We start from the raw sequence: 26693 nt of genomic DNA, 5'->3' as shown, positions 1-26693 counted from the left end.
AGAAATCATCCCAATTTTAATCAATTTAACACAGAATTCAATCTGTCTCCCCCTCCCTTCTGATTTCTTAGTCATCTGACTTCTTCCTTCATATTCTGACTTCTTCCTTCATTTCCATCCACCAATGTCACCTTATTAAAAGCTGTGGCTACCCTGATTGACAGATTTATTTCTTGACTTAGCACTTCATATTTTAACTCCTTAAAAAAGAGCCTCCCTCTTTCTATTCTGATCTCAAATGATTCTGCATACTTCAACCAGATATTCTTAAATAATTATTTCAAATTGCCACCAACATGCTCAAGATCACTCAATGCTATCAGTGTGTTTAAGAGTCATATTTGTAATTACAGGATTCTAGACCCACATCTGCAATTACTATTAATCAAAAGTAATATATTGCTATGTCTTACGAAGTGTCTAAAACATTATAACAAAATTCAGACATTAATATGAGACCCTGAATTTATAGATGTAAAAGACCACTTAGCTGCTCTAGAGGTGAACAATAGGATAAAACTAAAATTCCTTACCTAGGCATTCAAACCCATCCCAAAAAATCATGTTCCAATATGCCTTATCAGCTTCCTGGTTGCCACTGAAGCTCTGGAAGTTAACCAGAAATTAACCAAATTTCCCTCTCATACTTGAATGTGGATTTGCCTTTCTGCTACTACCTATTTGTTGATGTCATTTCTATCATTTGCAATGCCATTTGATTATTCGTTTGGTAAAAGTAACTAAGTCCCTAATATATACTAAACACTAAGTACACTGATACGAGTAGGGGTTTAACCCCTGCAAACACTTGGGCTACAAAGTGAGATATCCCTGCTCTTAAAAACTCAACAGTCTGATGGAAAAATAGAAAGAGAAACCAGGTAAATACAAGACAATATGGTAAATGCTATATAAAAGGAATGCACAAGATGCTAGGGAAGCTGAAAGAGCATAAAGCAAACAACCAAGTGTCATCAGGTAAGATTTCTCAGAGTAGGAGCAATCTAAGGTGAATTATTCAAAAAAAATCAATGAGATCACAAAGTATTATAGGTATATATAAAACCATAAACCAAGCTATAAGTCATTCAGTATGGCAAACCTAAGGAATAGGTAGGTTCAGGAGAGAGATGTAATAAAATGATAAAACTGGAGAGGTACGCAAGGACAAGATCATAATGGGTCTTACATATACTCCTATGAAGTCTCCACTTCCTTCTTAAAAAAAAAAAAATTAAAATAAAGAACAGCAGGATATCCTGGAAAGTACACAGGTTTAGGAATTCCAATGACCTAAATCTGAATTTGAGCTCTGTCATTTCCTTGCTTTGTGAGTTTCATCAAATTTGCCTCTCTGAGCTTCAGTATCCTCAACTATAAAACAGAAATTAATAATATCAATTTTGCCAGGATTCTAAGAAAATTTTGTGTAAATCTCCTAGCAGAGAGGTCAGCAAACTATAGCTTGGCTTGCCAGCAATGAATGGTCTTACTTTTTTTTTTTTTTTTTTTTTAAATTCATGAATGACAGAGAGAGACAGAGACACAGGCAGAGAGAGAAGCAGGCTCCATACAGGGAGCCCGATGCAGGACTTGATTCCAGGACTCCAGGATCACTCCCTGAGCCGAAGGCAAACACTCAATCACTAAGCCACACAGGTGTACCAATTTTTAAAGGATTGTTAAAAGAATAAAAAAAACTACAACAACAACAACAAAAAACAAAGAATACGGGACAGAGATCATAATGTAATCCCATGGCCAAGATATTTACTACATAAAGCCCTTTATATAAAACACCAACTCCTGTCCTTAGCACATAGTAAGCAACCAAAAAATAGTAACTACTATTGAAGGATTTTAAGGAGAGAATTGAAGCAATGTCAAATGAATTTTGCAAGATTTCTCTGGTGACGATGGAACAGAAGTTAAAGGAGCTGCTGGGAGGACAAGCAAGGAAGATGCTGCAATGTTCCACTACCTTTTCCTTTTCTTTCTTCTCCTAACCATAAAGAGATCAACTTCTATTTCCTCCTTATCCCTGTAGATTACAAACCCATATGTACTCTATATGTTATAGCATTTAAATGGTCTTTGTCAGTTAGCATATTCTGCTTACACTTGCTATTTACCAGGGCTTAAATCCCTTATATGTATAAGTAGTGAAAGGGTAAGTATTATGGAGTCAAACACATCCTGTTCTATTTATTTATTTATTTATTTATTTATTTATTTATTTATTTATTTATTTATTTTATTTTTCAGATCCTATTCTAAATATTGATTTCACCAATATTTAAGACTTGTTATTTACTTGTATGGTTCCTAGCAATAAGAAACAGTAATGGCTAACTTATATTGAATTTTAAGGTTTTTTAAATCATGGATGTGCCACATACTATTCTAAGCACTTTATAGGTATTACTTGATTTAATGCTCAGAACAACTCCGTAAGAACTATGATCTCCCTATTACAGATGAGGAAACTGAAACATGGAAAAGGGAGTTCTCCGAAGAGCTAGGAAGTGAAGGATCCAAGGGCTCACATTATTGCCTACCTCTAGAGTGAAGATCATACTCTACTTCACAGGATTTTCATGAAAACTAATTGAGATTACATATTTAAAGAGAAGGGTATGGCTTTTCATAGTTCTTAGTTCTCAGTAGTCCAATAAATAACTGTTCCATTTCCCAGTTAAAAAAAAAATTATATTCCAAACCCTGAATAAAATAGCTAATAGCCAATAGAAACTTAATATTTCTTTAGAGTCTAATACTTTAAAGTGATTAAAATTCTTATATTGTTTCAAGATTATCATTCTGTACATTATTCACAACATATTATTCTGTAAGTTGCAGAAAACTGCACTAATATGAACCTATAGCAGAACATACTCTTGCCAGTTTTTTGCTTTTAAATATAAACATTATGATCAGACAGCAATGAATATATACATAAAGATCTCAAGAAAGTCTTTGTATAAAGGGACATTCCAGTTTAGTATAGCCTATATTTAGTTCTGTTCTCTTAGTAGTATTTGTAACTAGTATTATATAACTCTGATCTATGTTACTCATTTAGGGAATCTATTTAAGTAATGTGGGAAGAGAAAAAGATTCTAAACTGTAAGATTACAGAGAGAGGTTCTCTCTGCAAAAGATGAATGTAAGGGAATATAAAGTGTTATAACTTCTACTTTGTTGTCACCAATTTCTATTGTTAACAATACGAAAGCCCCAAAATACCTGGCATCTATTCAGTATGAACAATGAGTCCCTCACACAGCAAAGTGCACTTATTTCTTCAAAAGAATTAAAAATAAATTTTTATTTCTAGTGAGATTTTAATGTGATCTAAAAAAAATTGGAACGTATCCTGCTACAAAAGAGAATACAAAAAAAAAAAAAATATATATATATATATATATATATTACCACTTTCTAATCCTGACTTGTAAACAAGAAGATTCTTGGCTAAGCCCAAAGTTATTTAATTCTGTGACATATAACATGGACTAAAATAAGTGGGTTTTTTTGTTTTTGTTTTTGTTTTTTTTTTTTTGAAACATTTTTTTGGGCAGCCCTGGTGGCCCAGGAGTTTAGCGCCACCTTTGGCTCAGGGCGTGATCCTGGAGTCCTGGGATCAAGTCCCACGACAGGCTCCCTGCATAGAGTCTGCTTCTCCCTCTGCCTGTGTCTCTGCCTCTCTCTCCTGTTCTGTGTCTCTCATGATTAAGTAAAATAAAATCTTTAAAAAGAAAAAAAAAATTTCATCAGAATGTAGCTGCATGGGAACACTATTTAAGTTCCAAAACTTAAAGGGCAATCACCATAAGTGAAACATAACCTTGGGCAGCCTGGGTGACTCAGCTGTTTAGCGCCGCCTTCAGCCTAGGGCCTCATCCTGGAGACCTGGAATCGAGTCCCGGGTCAGGCTCCCTGCATGGAGACTGCTTCTCCCTCTACCTGTGTCTCTACCTCTCTCTCTCTCTCTCTCTCTCTCTCTCTCTGTCTCTCTCATGAATAAATAAATAAAATCTTAAAAAAAAAAAAACAAAGGAAACATAAGCTTACTTTGCAGAGCAAAATTTCCTAATAAAGTTATCAGGTTTTTTAGAAAACTTACAAAAACAAAACCATTCATGCTGAAATATTTTGGGAAAAAGTCAGGTAATAACCAAGTCCCAAGTAAATATGGAATTCTTAATTAACAATACCCTCAATAATCACAAAAGTGTGTTCCCATCTTTTTAATTCTATAGTTAGCTCATTTATGATTTAGTATTCTGCTTCCTGTGTCCCCCTCCACTCTAGCTATCAATGTAATCAGGAAAAAAAAATCCCCACAGTTCTAACTGAATATTTTTCAAAAGAAACAGCATTTTCCACTACTCAAGAAACCTGAATTATTCAAAAAATCTTCAGTGAAAGATTAAGGAGCCTCCTAATGTGTTCATGGATTAATGAGAAGGCAATTAGAGAACATTAAAGGAGTAGGGAGGGGAGGAAATGAGGGAAAAGAAGGTGGTGAAAGCTAGCTCCTCTTTCTCAAATAGGTTAAAGCATCATTACCTGACACTCATTACTAGACATGATATCTTACTTTTGTAATCCATATTTCATACTTCCCTCAACTCAACCCTAACACCCCAGAGATCCCTTCATGAGAGGAAACACTCAACAAACTAGAAATAGAATTTCCTCAACCTAACAAAGAGCATCTATGAAAACCCCACAGCTAACATACTTAATAGTGAAAGACTGAATGCTTTCCCCTGAGATCAGGAACAAGACAAGGATATCTGTTCTTGATACTTTTCAACAATGTACTGGAGATTTCAGCCAAGACCATGAGACAAGAAAATGAAATAACACATCCAGATTGGAAAAGAAGTAAAAACTATCTTCACAAGTAACATGACCTTTGTTATACAGAAAATGCTATGGAACAAACTAAAATATTGATCTAATAAACAAGTTCAGTAAGGTTGCAAGGTACAAAATCAATAGACAAAAATCAACTGTATGTTTATACACTTGCAATGAACCCAAAAATAAAACAATTTATAATAGCATCTAAAAGAATAAGATATTTAGGAATAAATGCAGCAAAATAAGTATAAAACTTAAGACTCTGAAAACTGCAAAAAAATCTTGCTGAAAGAAATCAAAGAAGAGCTAAATAAATGGAAAGAACCCATGTTTGTGAATAGGAAGATTTAGTATACTTAAGATGGCAACACTCCCCAAATTGATCTACAGATTTAACACAATTCCTATCAAAATTCCAGCTGGCTTCACAGAAATTGACAAGGTGATACTGAAATTTTTTTTACTGTATTTTTTTATTGGAGTTCAATTTCCCAACATATGGTATAACACCCAGTGCTCATCCCATCAAGTGCCCTCCTCAGTGCCCATAACCCAGTCGCCCCATCCCCCCGCCTGCCTCCCCTTCCACTACCCCTTGTTCATTTCCCAGAGTTAGGAGTCTCTCATGGTTTGTCTCTCTCTAACAATGTTAGACTCCCTATATCAGGTCATATGCAGAAATTAACTCAAAATGGATCAAAAATCTAAATGTAAGTACCAAAACTAAGAAACTCTTAGTACAAAACAAGAGTAAATCTCTGTGACCTTAGATTAATAAATGGTTTCTCAGATATGACAAAAAGCACAATCAATAAAAAATTAAGATTTCATCAAAATCTAAAACTTATTCTTCAAAAGACATCATCAAGGATCTGTATGAGTAACTCACAAGCTGCAGGAAATATTTGTATCTATAATACTTATATCTATAATATATAAAAGACTCTTACAACTCAGTAACAAAAGATAGTTCATTTAAAAGTGGGCAAAGGATTTGAATACACATCTCTCAAAACAAATATATACAAAAATAGCAAAAAACAAATGAAAAGACACTCAGCATCTTTAGAGAAATGCAAATCAAAACCACAATGAGATACTAACACTCACTAGGAGACCTATGGTCAAAAAGATAACAAATGCTGGCAAGGAGTAGAGAAGCTAGAGCCCTTATATACTGCTGGTAGGGACAGGCAACAGTGAGGGTGCTTTAGAAAACAGAAGTTCCTCAAAACTTTAAACACAGAGGCACCATGGGGCACCTAGCTGGCTTGGTCAGTGTAACATGCAACTCTTGATCTCAGGGTTGAGTCTGAGTCCCACACGGGGTATAGAGATTACTTAAAAAATAAAATCTTTAATAAAGAAGGAGAAAATAGGCCAGCCCCGGTGGCACAGTGGTTTAGCGCCACCTGCAGCCCAGGGCGTGATCCTGGAGACCCGGGATCGAGTCCCACGTCAGGCTCTCTGTGTGGTGCCTGCTTCTCCCTCTGCCTGTGTCTCTGCCTCTCTCTATCTCTATGAATAAATAAAATTAAATCTTTAAAAAAAAAAAAAAAAAAGAAGGAGAAAATAAACATAGAGGCATATGATCCAGCAATTCCACTCCTAGGCATTTCCCCAAAAGAACTGAAACTATGTACACAAAAACTTGTATATGAATGTTCATAATGGAATTACTTATAATAGCCAAGTAATAGAAATAACCCAAATGTCCACTAGCTGATAAACAAAATGTAGTGTATATCCATACAATGGCATATTATGCAGCCATAAAAAGGATGAATTACTACAACATGGATGAAACCTTGAAAACAGGGTAAGTGAAATAAGCCTGTAATAAGACCACATATTACATTAAGATTCCATTTGTGTGAAATGTTCAGAATAGGCAAATATAGTCAGAAAGCAAATCAGCGATTGCCTAGAAGTAAGGGTATAGGAGAAGGGGGCGGAATACCCTTAAAGAATATAGGATTTATATTTCAGGTAATTTAAATGTTCTAAAATTGTGATGATGGCTGCACTACTATGAATATACTAAACATCACTGAATTACATATTTTAAATAGGCTACTTCTATGGTAAGTGAATTCTATCTCAAAAAAGCTGTTACCTGGGATCCCTGGGTGGCTCACTGGTTTAGAGCCTGCCTTCCACCCAGGGCGTGATCCTGGACTCCCGGGATCGAGTCCCGCATCAGGCTCCCTACATGGAGCTAGCTTCTCCCTCTGCCTGTGTCTCTGCCTACCTCTCTCTCTCTGTGTCTCTCATGAATAAATAAATAAAATCTTAACAAGAAAAAAAAAAAGCTGTTACCCAAAAAATATTTTCAGTTTTTTAAGTAGTCCCTGACCCATCCACCATTCTATTTCATGTTACTCCCTTTCAGAATGTCTGCGGTTTATACTGTAGTTAGTGACTTGGGCTTGTTCATTCATTGCTTTGAAATAATAAATTACAAGTTTTATCTCCTTTCCTCATAACCTACAAGCTTTGCAAGGGTTTCTTTTATTTCTTTCATACTTTAGAACCAAGTATAATAATGGATTCAGAATGGGCCCCCAAAAAAGGCTTGAATTTTCAAAATGCAAAATATTAAAAATATGTACCATGGAGGTATTAACAAGACTACTCAAAAGTCTTCCTTGGAGGAATACAGATATATGACTTCTCAGATCCTTAACCAAACCGTTTAGAATAAAAATAAGAGAAGGAGGGGGACCTGGGTGGCTCAGTGGTTAAGCATCTGCCTTCAGCTCAGGTCCTTATCACGGTCCCGGGACGGAGTCTCACATTGGGCTCCCCCCAGGGAGCCTACTTCTCCCTCTGCCCGTGTCCCTGCCTCTCTCTGTGTCTCTCATGAATAAATAAATAAAACCTTTAAAAATAAATAAATAATAAAATAAGTGAAGGAGAACATAGAGCTAAAGTTTCACATTACAATAATCCTAGGTAATAAAAAAATAAGTTATGATTCAATTAAAATTAAAGTTGTCTAGAGATAAAATTCATTTAATATGCCAGAGGCTCACTGTTAGTGCAGTTAATCAAAGAAAGTTGTAGTATTCTCATCATGAACCATGAGCACAAGTTAATAATTAAATCTTTGTTGTTTATTCAATGATTTTATTGTTCTGAGTGAAGTCTCACATATATTAAAATGACTTTAGAATTATAAAAACAGCAATAGTAAACAATAAAACATAGTAAGGTCCACCTAAATATTTCCTTAAAGTATAAAGTAATAATAATATTTTATCCTAATACGAGAAAGTAAAATATTCAAAACTGTGTTCCCATGAAACTGTAACCCAGGAACTGAAATTCAAAGTCAACTGATTTCAAAGTACAAAGAGAAAAACTCAAACAGCCAGAACCCAGTAGACTACAATGACAGTAGATAATTAGATAGTAAAGGAGAGACGTTACTAAAGGTTATAAAATCCAATTGTTATGTTCTCTGTAAAATTTGTATCTTTAAATAGCTAGATTTCACTTGTCATTCATTCTTCATAGGAGAGAGCTCTTCTTCCTTTTGTAGCTTTAACTCCTTCCTTCTCTCCCCCCTACCAACTGCCCCAATTTTACTCTTTGGGAAGATGGAAAGCAATTTTTAAGTATTATAACTCACCCTTTTGACATAATTTCATAAATACACACTACCATCTAAAGCAACATCATAAAATGCCCCAAGCTGTCCACCACCATCTGGGGACTACATTCTCCTCCCCCTTGCATTCAAATAAGACTCTATGACAAATTCTCACCAGTCAAATGTGGGCAGATGTTTGTCACTTTAAGTCTGGGAGTTCTTAAAAAATGGCCTGTAAGTAACAGGCAAGGCTCCAAGTCCCTAAAGAATGCTAGAGCCATAGATGTAAGGAGTGTGGGTCCCTCAAATACCACATGGAGGAAAGCCACAAGCCTGCTAACCAGGAGCACCTGCACAGAACTGTTACATGTGAGCAAAATACAAACTTACATGTGTTAAGCCACTGAAATTCTGGTGTATTTATTGCCCTAATTAGCATTATCCAGAGTAATACATACACAAAGCCTTAAGTATTTCAATTCCCCCTGATTAAAGACATTTGTAAGGGATATTTTGGAAAGCTTGTTTAAAAGCCCATTTAAGTAACATTAAATTTTAAAATCTAAACAATTTTCCACCTTGATTTTGTTGAAACATAATTACTTTAAACAATGATAGCATGAGCAGTTCCACGGTTAATAAATTTACTGTCCACATGTCTTAATATTTTAGTTCAATATATTTTCATGATTACAAAGAAATGTTTTCCTCACTTTTCCCAAATTAAAAAATCATTGTTTTAAAACACTGTGATTCATAATGTCTACTTTGTAACATCTAATGTCTATGTAGTTTAAAACAAAATTTTCTATTTTATTGTTCTTAAAGTATTAAAAATTATCTATTATTTCACTGTATTTCTTTACTTATTTTATTATCATCTATAATTCTTAAGAATTCTTCCTTTAAATATAACCATATGGCAGATAATTCTGTCCACTGTAAATGCAGACATGCCCATAAGACACATACTTTAACAAAACCATGACATTTCTCATTCTAATAAAGTTGCCCCTACTATCCTTCACAAAAGTGTTAAAATTTCAGTGATTTACAAGTGTCTTTTTTTTTTAAGCTTACCATTGCTGATATAAATAAAAATAAGGCCTAATTTGGAAACCTGGCTTTAGTAAATGGACATACTACAAACTTAACCCAATGAAACTCCTCACATTCTCTTCATCCTGCCTTCACCAAAATAATTTTTAAAAAGATAGAAAAGAAAAAAAAATCCTTCTTTAACCTTTCCATTGCCTTTACCTTAAACTCTGTATCATCATTTTTTTTTCTCCACCACAATTAAAAATAAATGAACAGCACATTCACTACTCCACAGAGAGTAATAAAAATGGAAAACTATTCAAAGTTGATTGAGGATTTTTCCCTAAACCATCCAAGAATGTATTCCAAGAAGTTTTTGTTTACCAAATCAGTCAACATGAACTCAAAGAATTACATAGCAATTTTTTGGCACTTATGCTTTATGAATCTGTTAAAGTAATCTAAACTCTCGTTTCTTGATCCATTTTAATGCTTGATTGTATTGGAATGTATATGTGCTATATACAGTACAATTTTTTCCAGGACTACATAGCCAGAATCATAAAAGTAGTAAAACTGAGAGATGGCCTATTCAAAAATACAGAGGAAAAAAAGTATGACTAGACAGTCTCTATAAACTAATATACTAGGCCACTTTAATGACAGTCTTATTTCTAGGAAAGACATAAAAAACATTAAAAGTTTATATATACCTTATATATTATCAAAGGACTCTGAAATGTTCTACTGCCTTGATTTTTAACCTACAATTACACAATATTGCTCTCAGTTATCAAATGGGTATTTGTCCTTACACATGTTTTTCAATGCCCACAATCAGGGCTGCGGGAGGAATATTTAACTAAGCCTCTACTATGTGCCAAACATGTTTTTTCATTCCACCCTCAGGACAACCTTACTATAAAGGTATCTCCTCGTTACAAATGGAAAAAAAAAAAAAAAAAAAAAACAGAGACTTACAGACATTCGGTAACTTGCTAAGGTCAAACAGCTAAGAAAAATGGCACAGCCAGAGTTCTGAGGTAAAACAAGTCCTTTTTCCACTCAACTACACATGTTGTTTTTCCAGCAGTGGTCCCAGAAAACAGCTCTCCACTCCTATTCTTCCCTCCACTCTTGTTCCCAGTGCACGGCCTGGAACATTTGTGAGACCAGTTTTAGAAACAGGGCTACCCGGCCATCATACAGAGCATGGTCTGCAAGGATCAAATCTGTATCAGGACTTCATCCACAGGGTCTCAGCTAGATGAGCTTACGAAATGCAAACGGAAGGAGGGCGGAGTAAAGCAAATAAATCATTCAAATACCATTTATATTTGGGTCTACAACGCACTGCACACCTATTGGCAGATTTATCTTCATAGTTCCGCTTTGCTTAGACCACTCTCAAAAATAGCTTCCCCGGAGCACACACACACCCTGGGTAGACAACATAAAGGCTCCTTGACCTAGGTTTTGGAGATTGTGCATGAGACGTGTTTGTTTGTACGTGACTATCCTGATCGGCAATATAGATAAGTAGAAGCAGTAAGGCAGTAAAATGTAATACTGTGCTTCCAACGTGTACAAACGGCTCAGCTAAACTCCCTGAACACAATCCATCTCAACAGCCTAAGATAACTAGGCCGAGTTAGGGACGATGACAGCTACAGTAACTTCCTCTTCCTCACCAACCTCCTCAGTTCCGCGTGTGCACGCCTTTCCCCTAGGAGGCAGGATAAAACGATTTCAAACGCACAAAATCGATCCAATGCCACCAACACCGCAGGACAGGAAAGCCAGCTTCCATTTCTTCCCTCGCGTCTCGGGGGGGGAAAAAAAAAAAAATTTATCTTAAAAATCGCACTCATGTCCCCCACGAGAAAATATGTGCGACGAAAACTGAAAACGTGTACACAGTCCGTCCACCGGGCCTTCGCGGAGGGACGGGGCGAAGGGATCTCCATCCGCAGCCAGTGTTCCCGAGATTCACCGCTCTGAGTCTCTTTCCCTCGGGTCCCGCCGCCCGGAGGGGCAGAGCCTGCAGCTCCAGAGCCAAAATAAGCCTTCGCCTCTCTCCTCAGCAGACGCGGAGGCGGCCGAGGCGACGGCGGTGCGCGCGTCCCGCCTCCGACCCTCCTCACCTGCCCAGGCCCGAGGCAGCGCCCCGGGTGCTCGCGGGCCGGGGCGTCCGGGAGGCGTCCGGGAGGCGTCCGGGAGGCGTCCGGGAGGCGGGCGGGCGGGCGCCGAGGCGGTTAGGCCGCGCTGCAGGCCGGCGCGCTTCCTGCCGGGCCCGGGAGCAGCGGCGCGGCCCCGACCCGCAGCTCAGCCGGCCTGGGCTGCCGCGCGCGGGCGGCGCACACACTCGCGTCCCCGGTCCGGCCCGGCCCGGTCGGGGCCCGCCGCGGCCGAGCAGCTTCACCCGCGCGGCGCCCACAGAGGGGGGAGGGGAACGGGGGGGCGGGGGAGGGGCGCCCCTCGGGGGTCCCGGACACACGGAACCCGCCCCGCACCCCGGGGCCGCCAGCGCCGGCCCCACACACGCCCACTGGCCCCGGGTCCCCGGGCCGCCTCCCCGCCCGCCACAGCCTCACCTCGCACAGCCTCACGCACGCTCGTCGCTCTCCCACCTCACCTCCCGGGGACGCTTCCGTGTCCCCCACATCGACCCTCCTCCGAGGCGCAGACACTCTACCTCATTCTCTTCCTCCGGCCCAGGCGGAGCAACAGCAGCCATTTCCCCGCGGCAGGGGAGACACGGCGGCGCGCGCGCCCGGCCCCACAGATGCTTCCCTCCGGGCCGCGGCCGCAGACGCAAACACAAACACCCACGGGCGGGCCTCGCTCCCGCCCGCCCCGCCGCGCCGCGCCGCGCAGCGCCGCCGCCGCCACCGGCAGGGCCCGCGCCCCCCCTCACCTGCATTCAGCGCGCCGGGGTCCGGGCGGCGGCGGCGGCGGCGGCGGCGGGGCGGCTGCTGCTGGTGCTGGGGCTGCGGCGGCGGGGGAGGCGGCGGCGGCGGTGGCGGCGGGGCTGAGGGCAGCAAAGACATGCAGGCAGCCCGCCGGGGGGAGAGGCACCGGCCGGAGGGGACGCGGGGCGGGCGGGCCGGGCCGGGCCGCCTGAGGGACGGCAGGGGCGGCGGCGGAGAGGGCGGCCGACGGGAGCGGGCAGGCGGGCGGGGGGCGGGGGGCGGGACGGTGACCCCGGGCGCCCAGGAGAGGCCCCGCGGCCGCGGCCCCCGACGCGACGGCCCAGCGCCGCAGCGAGCTCCCTCCCACGCCGCGGCTGCTACTCCGAGGGCGGCGCGGAGCCCGGCCTTGGCCTTGGCCTCCGGGCGCCGGGGCTGCTGCCGCCGCGGGGCTTGCTGCTGCGCCTGCCGCTGCCGGGCCCGAGGCTGCCGCCGCCGCCGCTCGGGGACGCCAGGCTCCGGTGCCTTCGGTGCCTTCGCTCCCGCTCCCACGTTCACAACCCCGAGGGCCGGGGAGAGGCGTCCGCGCGAGGTCGGAATTGGGATTAATAACAAGGTGCGGAGAGTGCGAGGAGGAGGAGGAGGAGGAGGAGGAGGAGGAGGAGGAGGAGGAGGGTTGATTGACGTGGAGGGGCTGGCGGCGCTCAGACACTCCCCTGCGCGAGCGCGAGCGGGAGCGCGAGCGGGAGGGGGAGGGGAGAGGAGGGAGGGAGGGAGGGAGGGGAGGGGAGGGGCGGGGCGGGGAGGGGGCGGAGCTCCAGCGCCGCGCCTCGGCCCCGCCCCCCGGTCCCCGGTCCCCGGTCCCGCCGCGGGCCGTGGCGCGCCTGCGCGCGTGGCTGCCAGGGCGCTCACCCGTCTTCTCCTTTGCCCTTATCGCTTTTTTACTCTCTTTTCTTGGCTCGAGCGGCCGGCGGAGCTGGGGGGACTGGCGGGGCGTCACACGTCCACGTCCACAGAGCCATGCTGCGGAGGAGGCCGGCGAACCCTCCTCACCCGGTGTTCCTGCCGGACGCGGCGCCGTTTGCCGCTCGCAGGCCTGAGGCGGCCTGAGCGGGAAGCGCTGCTCGGGAGCTAACGAGACGTCAGGTGAGGGGAGGTGAGGTGAGGGGAGGGGAGGTGAGGTGAGGTGAAGTGACGGAAGGAGAAGGTTTCCTGACATCTCCGATGGGGCGTTTTTGTTGGTTGGTTGGTTGGTTGGTTGGTTGGTTGGTTGGTTCAACGCAAAACACCTGGAAGTTGTGTCGCGAAAGGTAAACTGAGGAACCTCTGACGCTCCGCCATCATCCCCGTCCTACTCATCGCCTGATTCTCCCTTCTCGCGGTACAACTACGTGTGTTTGGCTGTGACCCTCCCCCCCCCCCGCCCCCTTAGCGAAAACATCAAAACGTAGAGAAAGATTAATGTTCGCTTGGCGAAGGTGGCCTTGACGTTTTAAGTTTCTCGGGTCTAGTTATGTTTCTGTGGGTTGGCTTCTGCTTTTTTACCACCTGTAGGTAGTCAAAAAAACAAAAAACAAAACAAAACATACCGACTCTAGAGGCAGAGTAGTGCTATTGCACTTTTGCACACTCCCTCGGTGCATGCTCCAGGCTTGTGCACTAAAACAAGCAGCATAAGGGTAGATTATTAGCGTATTTTTCCCCACACAGGGGTAGTGTTTAGCATACTAAGCGCGTTGTGTTGGTTGCGATTAATTAGGCCTTATTATTGAATGCCAAAGGCCTTCATCTCCTGGGGAAAGGAATGGTACACACACACCATCATTTAGCCAGAACTAATCAGATATTAAGAGTCCATCATTGCAAAAGGACAATTGCACCTCTTTCATTTTTGTCACCAGAAAGTGAGTAAAGAAGCCCCTTAGGACGGAGGACTGTGGACTACTTTGTTTTCCACCCGCGTTAAGTTTCTGTTTCCCTGTGTAGCAGTCGCGTTCCAGCGTCTGTAATAGGTGTTAAAATGGCCTTGATCCTAAAAGAAGCCTCACTCATTCATTCCCAACTGTCTTCAATCTAGACTGGTATATATGAATAGTTCTCTCTGACTTTGTAAACAACAAAGAAACAAGTCACTTCTGGAGCCCAGAATGGTAAACCTGCCTGAATGGCCTTTTGCCATAGCATTTCTCCTTGACACACACTTCCCCCCCCACCCCCCCACCCCCCAAGGAGAAACACTACCAACTGTTGAAGAAAATAGGAAAATAAACACCTGAAAAATATAAATGTGATGATGGCATATCCTCAAAGATTTAAGCTTATTCAAATACCTATAGATACATAAAGTCGTAGTTCTTTGTATATAATAATGATCTATGAAGGATATTATGTTCCAGACATTGTATTTAGCCTCAGAAATACAAAGATAAGCATATATAGTCCCTATTCTTAAGTAGCTCACAATGGTTGTAGGGGAAACAGACTCTAAACAGGAAATTCTCACAGAGCAACCAGAAATGAAATTATGAAAGGTAATACAAAATAAATAGTCACAACAATACCCAGGAGGATAAGGCTGATGGCACTGGCCTTTTACTTGAGCCATATATCTTGTCATTCTCACAGGCTAACTAGCGAGTAAGGACTAGGGCGAAGGAAGAAGGGATAGCCTTTGTGGCTGATAAGGAAGTGCTAATAGTAAATGGTGTGATGTGCTGGTCCTGAAGCTCAGGTTTATGTGGGAGATGTTCATTGTTGCTCTTTAAATTTTGTATAGTAAACGATCACAATCCATTGAATAATTGTAATTGTGATATTCAGAGTTAAGAACAGTAGGTGTTTATTTAAAAAAAGGCAAATGCAGATTAAGTTTTTTGTTTGTTTTTTTTTTATTATTTCTTCATGAGAGACACAGAGAAAGAGAGAGGCAGAGACACAGGCAGAGGGAGAAGCAGTCTCCATGCAGGGAGCCCAATGTGGGACTCAATCCCAGGACTCCAGGATCATGCCCTGGGCCCTTCATGCCAAAGGTAGGCACTAAACCGTTGAGCCACCCAGGCACCCCCAGGTTAAGTTTAAATAATCTCTATTCTCAGGAATGTTCTCTTTATACCATAGCAAATGTATTGACTCACCAAACAAAAGGAAAGCAAAACTTTTGTATATTAATAAATATAACTGTATTATCCAAAAAACAGATTGTTGTTTTTCTCATTTGCTATGAGATAGAGATCAAAGAAATAATTTTCAAATAGTTGGCGATGTATAGATGCTGAGAAATTAAATCTTCACTGATACTTAAAAACTCATTCCAATTCAAAAGACATTCTAATAATAAAACACTAGCACTAAAAAAAATTAGCATTTAAGCCATTTTTAAAAAGCAGTTTTATAGTAGATCAAAGTTTGCAACCAAATGGTAACCTGTTTTGACATCTCATTTCATGGGAATTTTTCATGTTCATCAGACATTTCAATTTTAATAAGATTAAAAATGACACAATATAAAAATCTCTCTTTAAAGAAAAGTGATTTATCCAATTGAAAGCTTCTGGCTTAAGTAAGGCCTTTTTGACAAAATTGGTAATAGCAATACTGTGAGGTACAATTTTTTCTGAAACAACAATTATATTTATTTGCACTGTTGCAAAATTGTTCATTCCTTCCCAATTAAAAAAAAAAAGTACTTGATGTTCTAGTGACCACCTGTGTCTTCTCCAAATTAGCAATTAATATTTGATCTGAGTAAATCAGATCTCTACATGTTATTTCTGTCAGTAGTGTAACTGGATCTATAAGATCCCTGAGAACTATGTTGTTTTATCTATTTTCTGAAATTCTGTTGAACAGCTCGCTCAAAAGGGAAAGGTTTAAAGTTTTTTATTTAAGAATATTATTACTATTTGATAAAGATTCAACTAAACTTGATTTTACTGATTTCAATACACTTTTCTATTAATAGCCACATAATTGTTAAAGAAAATATCACATATAAGTTATTTAGTAAGATGTAATTAGTAAAATAATTAAATGTAATTTACCTGATACTCATTAGTATAACTTTTAAACAAGTATTAACCAAGATGATCTTGAATTTTTACTTCCCAGACCTTCTGACAGGGCATCCTGTCTTTCCATCAGCCTCCCCTTTGTTCCTTTCTCAGGAATGACTGTGGATGACACCAAAGACCATCCCACCACCCTGGCCAAAGATGAACATTTTCCTCTCATTATATAGTGTGCCATATGATATGTTAGTTCCAGATAAAATAGCAAAGTCGGCAAAGTTCATCTTGGTGACCCCTTACTTCCTCTTTCTATATTTCCCATTTCGAGTTCCTTGATCCCTGAATATTCAGAATCTCCATCCCAGCCCCATCAACATCAGCACCACTCTTTCTTGTGCTTTCCTTATTCCAAAACTTTTCTAGTTAAGCACTACCACTATCAATAAAAATCTACTACTTCAGTTTGTCAAGGACTTGTAGGCACCTGGCATGCTATCCAATCAATAAAATCAATTATTTTAATGCTGTATTCCAAGGATCCTCATGGGATTTTCAAACCCACCTAGGATACACAGAGGAGACCAGATACGTGAGACTTCAACTAGAATGTTTCTATTTTACATATTGACCATCTATTTGTCTCCCTGGTAACTTTCCTTTTCCTACAAACAGTGCTCCTTTCTTTTCTTTTTTTTTTTTTTTAAAGATTTTATTTATTTATTCATGAGAGACAGAAAGAGAGAGAGAGAGAGAGAGAGAGAGAGAGGCAGAAACATAGGCAGAGGGAGAAGCAGGCTCCATGCAGGGAGCCCGACGTGGGACTCAATCCCGAGTCTCCAAGATCACACCCTGGGCCAAAGGCAGACACTAAGCCACCCAGGCATCCCAAACAGTGCTCCTTTCTTTTGGGGAAACTATTTCTGCCTGTTCTATAAACAGGTGACTCTAGTGGCAGCTGGCAGCTCAGTCCCCAAACTTCTTGGCTGTATACAGGGTGGGCATATGACACAAGCCCAAGCAAACAGCGCTCTTTCCCAGGATGTGTTCAGGTGGAACTTAAGGAAAGAAGGGCTATTCCACTTACAGTGGTAGTCTGAGAAAAGAAGGAAGTCTTGATAATGGCAAGTGGCCACATGCTGCTTTACGTGGAATGAAGCCATTACACAGAGATGAAAGGAGAGATAGCAAGTCCTGGTGGTGCACCAATCTGAATTTCCAGTCACCCATGGGGTCCAGTTGCACCTTTTCACATAGTGCGGTTAAACTTGTAAATTGTCTTCCAGACTAACTTGAGTTAGACCTTAAAACGAAAACATCCTAATACGTTGTTTCTGCATAAAAGTTCTTTCAAAGAAGGCTAACTGCTGCTAAATAAGTTTGAAAGTCACTGAACCAAACTATAATAAGACATTATTGTTGGTTGAATCATAGTCTACCAAACGTTACAAGTCACCTTGTCCTAATTCCTTTTTTCTACATGAGGAACCTAAGGCAAAGTAACTTGCTAAACATCACACAGGCAGTCAATGGCTGTCAAAGTCAGTGTTAGGAACTGATTTCTAGATACCTTGCTCAGTTGTTCTCTTCATTACACTATCCTGTCACCTGTTTAATTCCTCCCAATGGTATTTTTAAGAGGCAATTACTTAGAGAACCTTAATCTAAAAGAATAAATCACAACAGTGGCAATTTCACTTACTGATTGCATAGTGGAAAGCTATTTGCCTGCATGGAGGCCATAATAGATGCCTTTTCCTCTTTCAGCCTCTCACATGCTTTTCATATGGGACCCAAACATACTCTTTGAGTCTAAGATGGTCAGATCTACAGGTTTTAACTGCCATCTTTATGCTTATAATTTCCAATCTACATTTCTAATCCAGAGTTCTCTCCACACATTCAGACCTACATTGTCAGTTTCCTCCTGGGTATCTCCACCTGGACAGTCTATACATATTTCAAGATCAGTATGCCTAAAACTGAGTTCGTCGTCTCTCCTCCAAAACCTGTTGCTGGCCTTGTGTGCCTCTTATTTAAAATGGTACCACCGGGACGCCTGGGTGGCTCAGCGGTTAAGCATCTGCCTTTGGCTCAGGGCGTGGTCCTGGGGTCCCGGGATTGAGTCCCACATCGGGCTCCCTGCATGGAGCCTGCTTCTCCCTCTGCCTGTGTCTCTCATGAATAAATAAAATCTTTTTAAAAAAAATGGTATCACCAAGGGGCATTTGGGTAGTTCAGTGGAGTAACTCTTAATTTCTCCCCAGATCATGATCTCAGTTTTGTGGGATCAAGCCCCACATGGGGCTCTATGCTCAGTGCAGAGTCGGCTTGGGGTTCTCTCTCCCCCTCTCCTTCTGCCCCTCCTCCCCTTGCTCTCTCTCCCTCTCTCTCTCTCTCTCCCCCCCTCTATCTCTCTTAGCAAATAAATAGTATCTTTAAAAATTAAGTGGTACCACCATACTAGTTGTCATGTAATCATATGAATAGTTCCGCAATGCAGAATCCTAGGAATCATCCTTAAGTTTTCTCTCCCATCATCACCAAAATCTACCAATTTGACCTACTAAATACTTTCAATAATCTATTCCCTCCATCCCAGTGAACTGCTAATGTCGTAGGTCAGCCTGAATCCTCTTGCCTAAGTTTTTGCATTTTGTCTATTAATGCATCCCTACTAAGTATAATCCCAACATCTTTTTAATACATATTCTAATTCATTTTACTTTGCTCTTAAAATCTTTCAATGACTTCCCATAATTTATAAACTAAAAGCAAATTCACAAGCATATATGGCCTTAATGATCTGCCTCTCCCTTGTCACCACCACCTGAAGCCATTAACTTTCAGCCTCTCTCTCTCACCCCTGATTTTAATGAACCACTTATTTCCAAAACAGGACATGCTCTTTTAGTTCTCTTTGCACAAGCTACTTATTCAGCATGGCATGCTCTTTCCCATTTTTGTCCTCCTTTTGAAATCATCTTTCAAGATTTGGCTCAAGCATCACTTCCTCTATGGAGCCATCTCTAAAAGCCCTACTGTGAGGGCAGCCAGGGTGGCTCGGTGGTTTAGCGCCACCTTCAGGCCAGAACCTGATCCTGGAGTCCTGGGATCGAGTCCCACATTGGGCTCCCTGCATGGAGCCTGCTTCTCTCTCTGCCTCTCTCTCTCTCTCTCTCTCTCTGTGTGTCTCTCATGAATAAATAAACAAATTTTTTTAAAAAATTAAAAAAAATAAAAGCCCTACTGTTTATTTCTTTAGCACACTGTGCCCACTTTTATTACAATGTATGTGATTAAGTAGTAAATTCTCTTCTACATCTAATTTGAGCTAGACCTGTACAACCAAAGCATGCGGATTAACACATTGTTTCTGTGTGAGAGTTCTTTCAGAGAAGACTACTGCTAAATAAATTTGGAAATCACTGAATGATAAGGCATTATTATTGGTTGAATCATAGTCTTTAAAGAAGAGACCTCTCATATGTGGAGATGAACTATAAAAGATTCTCTGTTTGGGTGAATGCAGTCTATCAGAGCCCAGCCCGCACCCACTTCTTGGCCAGATGTCTATGTGCAAAATGCAAACTGAGCAACTATATCATGGTATACTGTAATTATATATGTAAGTATGCATCTATCTCACATAGTAGATCTTAAGCCCTGTTTTTATTCCTAGCACATCACAGAGTGATACATAATGCTCAAGAAACATCTGTATAATTGATTAATTACTAGTAGCCCTTCTTAAACCATACTATTTGGTCTTAATTTACTAGTAATTAGCTGCTATACAAGAAATCATAAATAAGAGTGACTTAAATTTTATTTTTCTCTCACATAAAAGAAGTTATGGTAGGAGTCGATTCAGAGCTGAAATGGCACATCCATGTTCAGCAGGAATCTGTCTCCTCCTGCTTTCCTTAGAACATGGCTCCGGGGATCCCTGGGTGGCGCAGCGGTTTGGCGCCTGCGTTTGGCCCAGGGCACGATCCTGGAGACCTGGGATCGAATCCCACATTGGGCTCCCGGTGCATGGAGCCTGCTTCTCCCTCTGCCTGTGTCTCTGCCTCTCTCTCTCTCTCTCTCTCTCTCTCTCTCTCTCTGTGTGTGACTATCATAAATAAATAAAAAATTAAAAAAAATAAAAAAATAAAAAGAACATGGCTCCATTTCCTGCCTCAGTATCCAATACAGCTGCCTGGGCCACCTCATACAGTTGTGCAGTTTGTTTACTGCAAGGGCATCTGACCAAGAAGTGAGTGGGATCTATATACTGCAAGCTAATTCACCTGACCAGAAGAGGAACTTTTCCTAATTCATCTGCAAGGACAGGTTTCTATTCTGTCTAGAGGTACCAAAGAGGTTATCTGAGATATTGGCCATTGGGATTCCAACTATCCCATGCATTCTCCTAGAAGAGCAAAAATTATCCCCATCTCTAAGCACTTTCTTAGACGACCACCTGAAAAAAATATTTCCTTGGATTTCATTGGCCCAAATTTGATGACAGGACACAACTAGCTGAAAGGTAAGCTGAGAAAGACTGTTTCAGTTAAACATACTGCCACCATAAATAAATGGGAAGCTTCAATATAGGTGTAGCATACATACAATCCACCATTTCGACATTGGATGGTTGATGAGTCCAAAGAAATAGAATTAAGGCATTGTACTGAGTTTCATAATTAAAAGTTCAAATTCTAATAAAGCAAACTTAAAATTGTTTATCTAAATTAAAGCAAGATACTTTCAATAAAACTTTCATGGTCTGTTTTTGGAAGCCAATAATCAATCTCTCTCTCAGTCTCTCTCTTTCTCTCTCTCTTTCTAAAAGGTCAGTAGAGGGCAGCCCGAGTGGTTCAGTGGTTTAGCACCGCCTTCAGTCCAGGGCGAGATCCTGGAGACCTGGATTGAGTCCCAAGTCATCGGGCTCCCTGCATGGAGCCTGCTTCTCCCTCTGCCTCTCTCTCTCTCTCTCTCTCTCTCTCTGTGTCGCTCATGAATAAATAAATAAAATCTTTTTTTTAAATAAATAAATAAATGGTCAGTAGAGTTTATTTTTGGTATGCCAAACACTCTATATATAAATTCTGAGTTATCAAGTAGAAGGATTCTCTTACCCTTTATAAATTAAAAAAGAAAAATGTCCCCTTAAGAAGACGGTGATAACCTTAAAAGTTACCATTAAAGTTTTAGGGCTGAGTGTTTTGTATTCATACCTATATTTCTAAGACAATGGTAATTAGTAAAGGCTCCCCACTGCCTTTTGCTCAAGGATCTTTAGAACCTGGATTCAGACACCTTTCCAAACTTAGCACATTTTTCCTTCACACACCCTAATTCCATCCAAACTTGTTCCCTGCATATGCCCTGACTCCCACTCTGTACCCTTGTTTGACATTGTTCTTAGCTTCCACTTCTCAGCCTATCTCCACATAATGAAAACAAGCACACCTGTCAAGCACCATGTCCAATGTTCCTTCTTTTGTAAAGCTTTACTCTATGTATCCCCCCCCCTACAACCAAATATATGTCCCTCCCCATCTAGATACCCACCACGTTTTGAGAGAAGGGACTCTGACGTTTTATTTGGTGCAGTAGAAATTCTATGGCTTTTGGGGTAAGAAAGACTGAGGTAGGGATCCCTGGGTGGCGCAGCGGTTTGGCGCCTGCCTTTGGCCCAGGGCGCGATCCTGGAGACCCGGGATCGAATCCCACGTCGGGCTCTCGGTGCATGGAGCCTGCTTCTCCCTCTGCCTGTGTCTCTGCCTCTCTCTCTCTCCTCTCTGTGTATTCTCATGAATAAATAAATAAAATCTTAAAAAAAAAAAAAAAAAAAAAGAAAGAAAGACTGAGGTAAGACAGGATACAAATTCTGGCTCTGCATCTCACTATACCAGACAATTCCTTACCTGCATCTGAAACCTAAGTATAAGATGTACTTACAAAGTTAGCATGAAGACAAGTGAAGTAGTAATTGTTAAGCTGACAACAGTAGACAATGTTTCTTGACTAAATTCATAAATATAGTATACAGGCTTGTGGTGAGTTCTATTATTTTGAGTCATAATAATGTGTATCTTCCAAAGATACCTTCCATTAGATTTTATCAGAAGTAAAAATCATAAAAACAAAACACATTAAAATAAAACCACATTGACATAATTAAAAGACATAATTACAAGTAGAAAATACTTAAAGCGTTTGTTTGCTTCAAAAAATTTCTTGAGATACCTGGGTGGCTCAGCGGTTAAGCATCTGCCTTCGGCCCAGGGCATGATCCTGGAGTCCTGGGATCGAGTCCCACATTGGGCTCCCTGCATGGAGCCTGCTTCTCCCTCTGCCTGTGTCTCTGCCTCTGTGTGTGTGTGTGTGTGTCTTATGAATAAAATCTTTATAAAAAATAAATAAATAAATAAAATGTTTAAAAAGAAAGAAAAATTTCTTCAACAGACATCTCCAGGTAACCATGGCCCAAAAAATTGTGGAAATACACACATCTGTTTGCACTGAATTAGGGAGACAGGAGTGATGTGTTCTACTTCCAATTCTGCCATTAAACATGTTTGCTACCTTTGGCAATTTGCCAGGACTGTCATTTCCCAGCTTCATCAAAAACAGTGAAATTGGGACACCTGGATGGCTCAGCGGTTGAGCGTATGCCTTCATCTCAGGGCATGATCCCAGGATCCAGGATCGAGTCCCACATTGGGCTCCCTGAGAGGAACCTGCTTCTCCCTCTGCCTGTGTCTCTGCCTCTCTCTCTTTATCTCTCAGGAATAAATAAATAAATCTTTAAAAAAAAAAAAAAAACAGAAAAACAAAAACAGTGAAATAAAATCAAGACACTATATACCCTAAACAACTTAAAGGTAGAGATACTAAGTGTAAATATTATGAGAAATAATAAATAATTTAAAATGCTATCTACTATAATATGTTATACAAAGACAAATAAATGGTTAAAAGAAGTTATGTCTCTTTTGGTTCTCTTCGCACAATGAATTTCTTCTTTATGAGTTTTCTGATAACATACCCTAATCAGTTCCCCAGAAAAAACCTACCACCTACCTTACGTTTTTTCTTCCATACTTCTTTCCTTTGATAGTGCAGTATTTATAACTGTCTTATCAACTAAATTAATATTTTTACCTGACCAACTCTTTTGGTGGATAAGAAGAAATTATATGCTAATGCATGGGTTGACCCATATAACTGCTTAACCAAAAATACCAGATGTCACTGTGTTTTCATGCTAACTGTGTTGTGGAGGATATGCTTTTCTGTTTTTCTTGTTCTCATTTTTCAGGGCAACCTGCAATTCTGTGTACCAAACATGAACAAGAGATTGAAATCATAGAGAGGTTATATAACATCAACCCAGGCCCCACATGGATATGTGAATCGGTTAATAAAATTATAGACAGTTGCTAAAGGGATGATTTTTCAGATAAGAATTTCTATGAAATTCCAAATTTCTAAAAGAATGTAGATGTTCACCTCTGGATTTATTTTGACTTTGATTTTGATTAAATGCTTTTTAATTAAAATATCAGAATATTCAATAGAGAAGTAGGAGTGCATGAAGAAACAAAGAGGTAGAAAAACAGGTACATTTTATCAATATTCTACTACTTGGCCTGTTATTCTGAAAGCATACATAGTACCGTAATTTTCCTCAAGTGTTGTGAGAAATGGATACTTCATGTGCTCTAAAATTTCTGTAATTTTTTTGTGAAGTATTTTTATATTTCTTTCAGAAACCAATTACAAAACAAAAACAAAAACAAACAAACAAAAGAAACCAATTACACTTTACTGGGATTTTTCCTGTCAACAAAGTACATTTAGTATAGCCTCTAAAAATATGTCCCCTACTGTGCAGAAGAGATTTTTGAACTAGCTACACTACTGGGCTGAAACAAAAATTTCTTCCCCCAGAAAGGAAGATGGCTGGTTGGCTGACTTACCCCATTGCATGTGAGAAGCTGGAACAGCAAGAGAGAGAATGGTGGACAGACCGCTTAGCTACTCATAGAACACAGAGAGGACGACAGGCCATGTCCTCATGCTGTGTGGTGCTGAGGAGGCTCTGCCCAGATGTCGAGCTAGCATATCAAAGCTAGAAACCCGATCTCCTCCATCTGATATTAAAAAAAAAAAAAAAAAAAAAAATTTAAGAGCTCAGAGTTGCACGTTTGACCCAGCAGCCCTACCCACCGGTAAATTGTATCCTAGTGGATGTCAAGCCCTAGCCCATCTGGTTTGCCACTCCTCTATCCTCAGTAGTGAATAAGGCACGCGGCAGTAAAAGAGTTCCATCCAAATTTCCTAAAAAGAGGAAAGAAGCCTACTCCTTTTCTCTGTGTGTCTTTAGGAGATAAGAAGAGTTTACTCTTAAATTGTGAAAGACTCCCAGAAATATTTGACTGAGAGAAGAATGGGGGATAGGAATGGAGTGGGACAGAAACTTTAACTTGCAGAATCAAGACCCAGAAAAACTTAGCTTTTGTCAAATTTCCTCCCTAATACACAACCTGGTTAAGTCATACGGAACCTCATTTCCTTAAGGGCCATATATTTTGTTGTTGTTATTGTTAATAGCCCTCTATTAATGAATTCGCATTGTAGAAAATATAGACAAACAAAAATAAAAACATTACATTATCAATATATTTAACACCTTACTGATGTTTGTCTTCCTGGTTCTCTCTATATACACAATTTTAAACTAAATGAACTCATACTGTGTATACTGTTTTGTAGCCTGCTTTGATCAATGATGTCCACCTATTTTAGTAAATGTTTATCTAACACATAGAATATAATCTAAAAATTTCTTACTGACACAAAAATGTCATTTAGAGCTGGTTTGTCTAAACCGCTCTCCAATCCAGGACCACACATTGCATAGAGTTGATACAGCTAAGTTTCTCTTTACCAAGTACTGCCCCTTTTTTCTGACCTTGGATTGTTGAAGGAACTGGGACAATTATCCTGGAGAATGTCACACTTAATTTCTTCCTTGTGTTATCATTTGGTTAATTCCACTGTCCCCTGTGTTTCTTGTAAATGGGCTGTTATATGTAAAGTTTTAATTGATTCAAATTAAATATTTTTGGCTAGAATACTTCATAGATATGTTCTATCTATCTATCAATATGTTACCATATTGCCTCTCATCAGAAGACACATACTATCTGGTTGATTAACAATAAATAATACTGATGTGGAACCTGGATCAAGGTGATGACATTCGCCCTCACCCACCCAGAAACATAGCATAATGACTTGTGCAGGTGGAGACTTACTGTTTGGTAAAATACAGACTTCAGTATTGTTTTTGTTCTTAAGAATTTTATATGTCAGTTAATCATTAATTTGGTTTTAAAATCCATTATCTGACTTTTGTTTTTATTTCGATGGTAGACTTATCGTCCTGATTGTTTTACTTTGTATGTTTATTAAGATTAGTTTTTATATACCATCTTGTGTGGGAAACTGTGGCCCAGTTGTATGGTAGAGCAAATAAACTAGATGTTAAAATTTTGCATCAGATATTCCACACATCAAATAATTTACGTTTTGAAATTTGAGATTTATATAACCTAGAATAACTCTTTATTTTTTTTTTTTTAAAGATTTTATTTATTTATTCATGATAGTCACAGAGAGAGAGAGAGGCAGAGACACAGGCAGAGGGAGAAGCAGGCTCCATGCACCGGGAGCCCGACGTGGGACTCGATCCCGGGTCTCCAGGATCGCGCCCTGGGCCAAAGGCAGGCGCCAAACCGCTGCGCCACCCAGGGATCCCTAGAATAACTCTTTAAATGTTAAACATTAGGTTTTTGGGTTTGTTTGTTTGTTTGTTTTTTTAACTAATACCAACCGTTGATGCACCTACACAAAACAATTTTGGCAAACTTCTACCAGTTGATCTTTAAAATAATCATCAAGGAAATTATGGGGCAGCCCCAGTGGCCCAGCGGTTTAGCGACGCCTTCAGCCCAGAGCGTGATCCTGGAAACCCAGGATCGAGTCCCATATCGGACTCCCTGCATGAAGCCTGCTTCTCCCTTGGCCAAAAAAAGGAGATTATGGTATTTTCTGAAATAGAAATAATTTTGTTATTTGTTTTCTTTCCAGAATTATACTCCACATTTTTATTTAGTTTGTCTACATTGGTGGCCCAATCCCCAAAATAATTTCCCATCTATAATATTATATCCTGTGTATATCTTACACTGTGCTCCATATCCACATTGT

General features: G+C 40.5%; 2 protein-coding genes across 11 annotated transcripts in view; one reads left to right on the top strand and one right to left on the bottom strand.

The window, feature by feature from the left end:
- The window catches only part of CNOT6L (CCR4-NOT transcription complex subunit 6 like), a 114055-nt gene extending 101548 nt beyond the window's left edge, over positions 1–12507 (bottom strand). Inside the window, exon 1 of one of the 6 annotated variants that reach the window (XM_038582352.1) lies at positions 12426–12507. Coding sequence is in view for 1 of the 6 variants with exons in the window: in XM_038582351.1 (XP_038438279.1) it covers positions 12204–12208 (5 nt within the window). In the remaining 5 variants the exon portion in view is untranslated. The other 5 variants (XM_038582351.1, XM_038582354.1, XM_038582353.1 and 2 more) reach the window with 5 other exon arrangements.
- A 756-nt stretch (positions 12508–13263) lies between these two features.
- The window catches only part of MRPL1 (mitochondrial ribosomal protein L1), a 140269-nt gene continuing 126839 nt past the window's right edge, over positions 13264–26693 (top strand). For 3 of the 5 annotated variants that reach the window (XR_005382931.1, XR_005382932.1, XM_038582345.1), the window contains exon 1: positions 13265–13563. The gene's annotated coding sequence lies outside the window, so the exon portion shown is untranslated. Of the gene's footprint in view, positions 13564–26693 lie in introns of all 5 variants that reach the window. The other 2 variants (XM_038582347.1, XM_038582344.1) reach the window with 2 other exon arrangements.

Source organism: Canis lupus, chromosome 32, assembly GCF_011100685.1.
Source record: "Canis lupus familiaris isolate Mischka breed German Shepherd chromosome 32, alternate assembly UU_Cfam_GSD_1.0, whole genome shotgun sequence".
NCBI classification, from domain to species: Eukaryota; Metazoa; Chordata; class Mammalia; order Carnivora; family Canidae; genus Canis; species Canis lupus.
The sequence above is the reverse complement of the archived record's forward strand: the minus strand, read 5'-3'. Positions and strand labels throughout refer to the sequence as shown.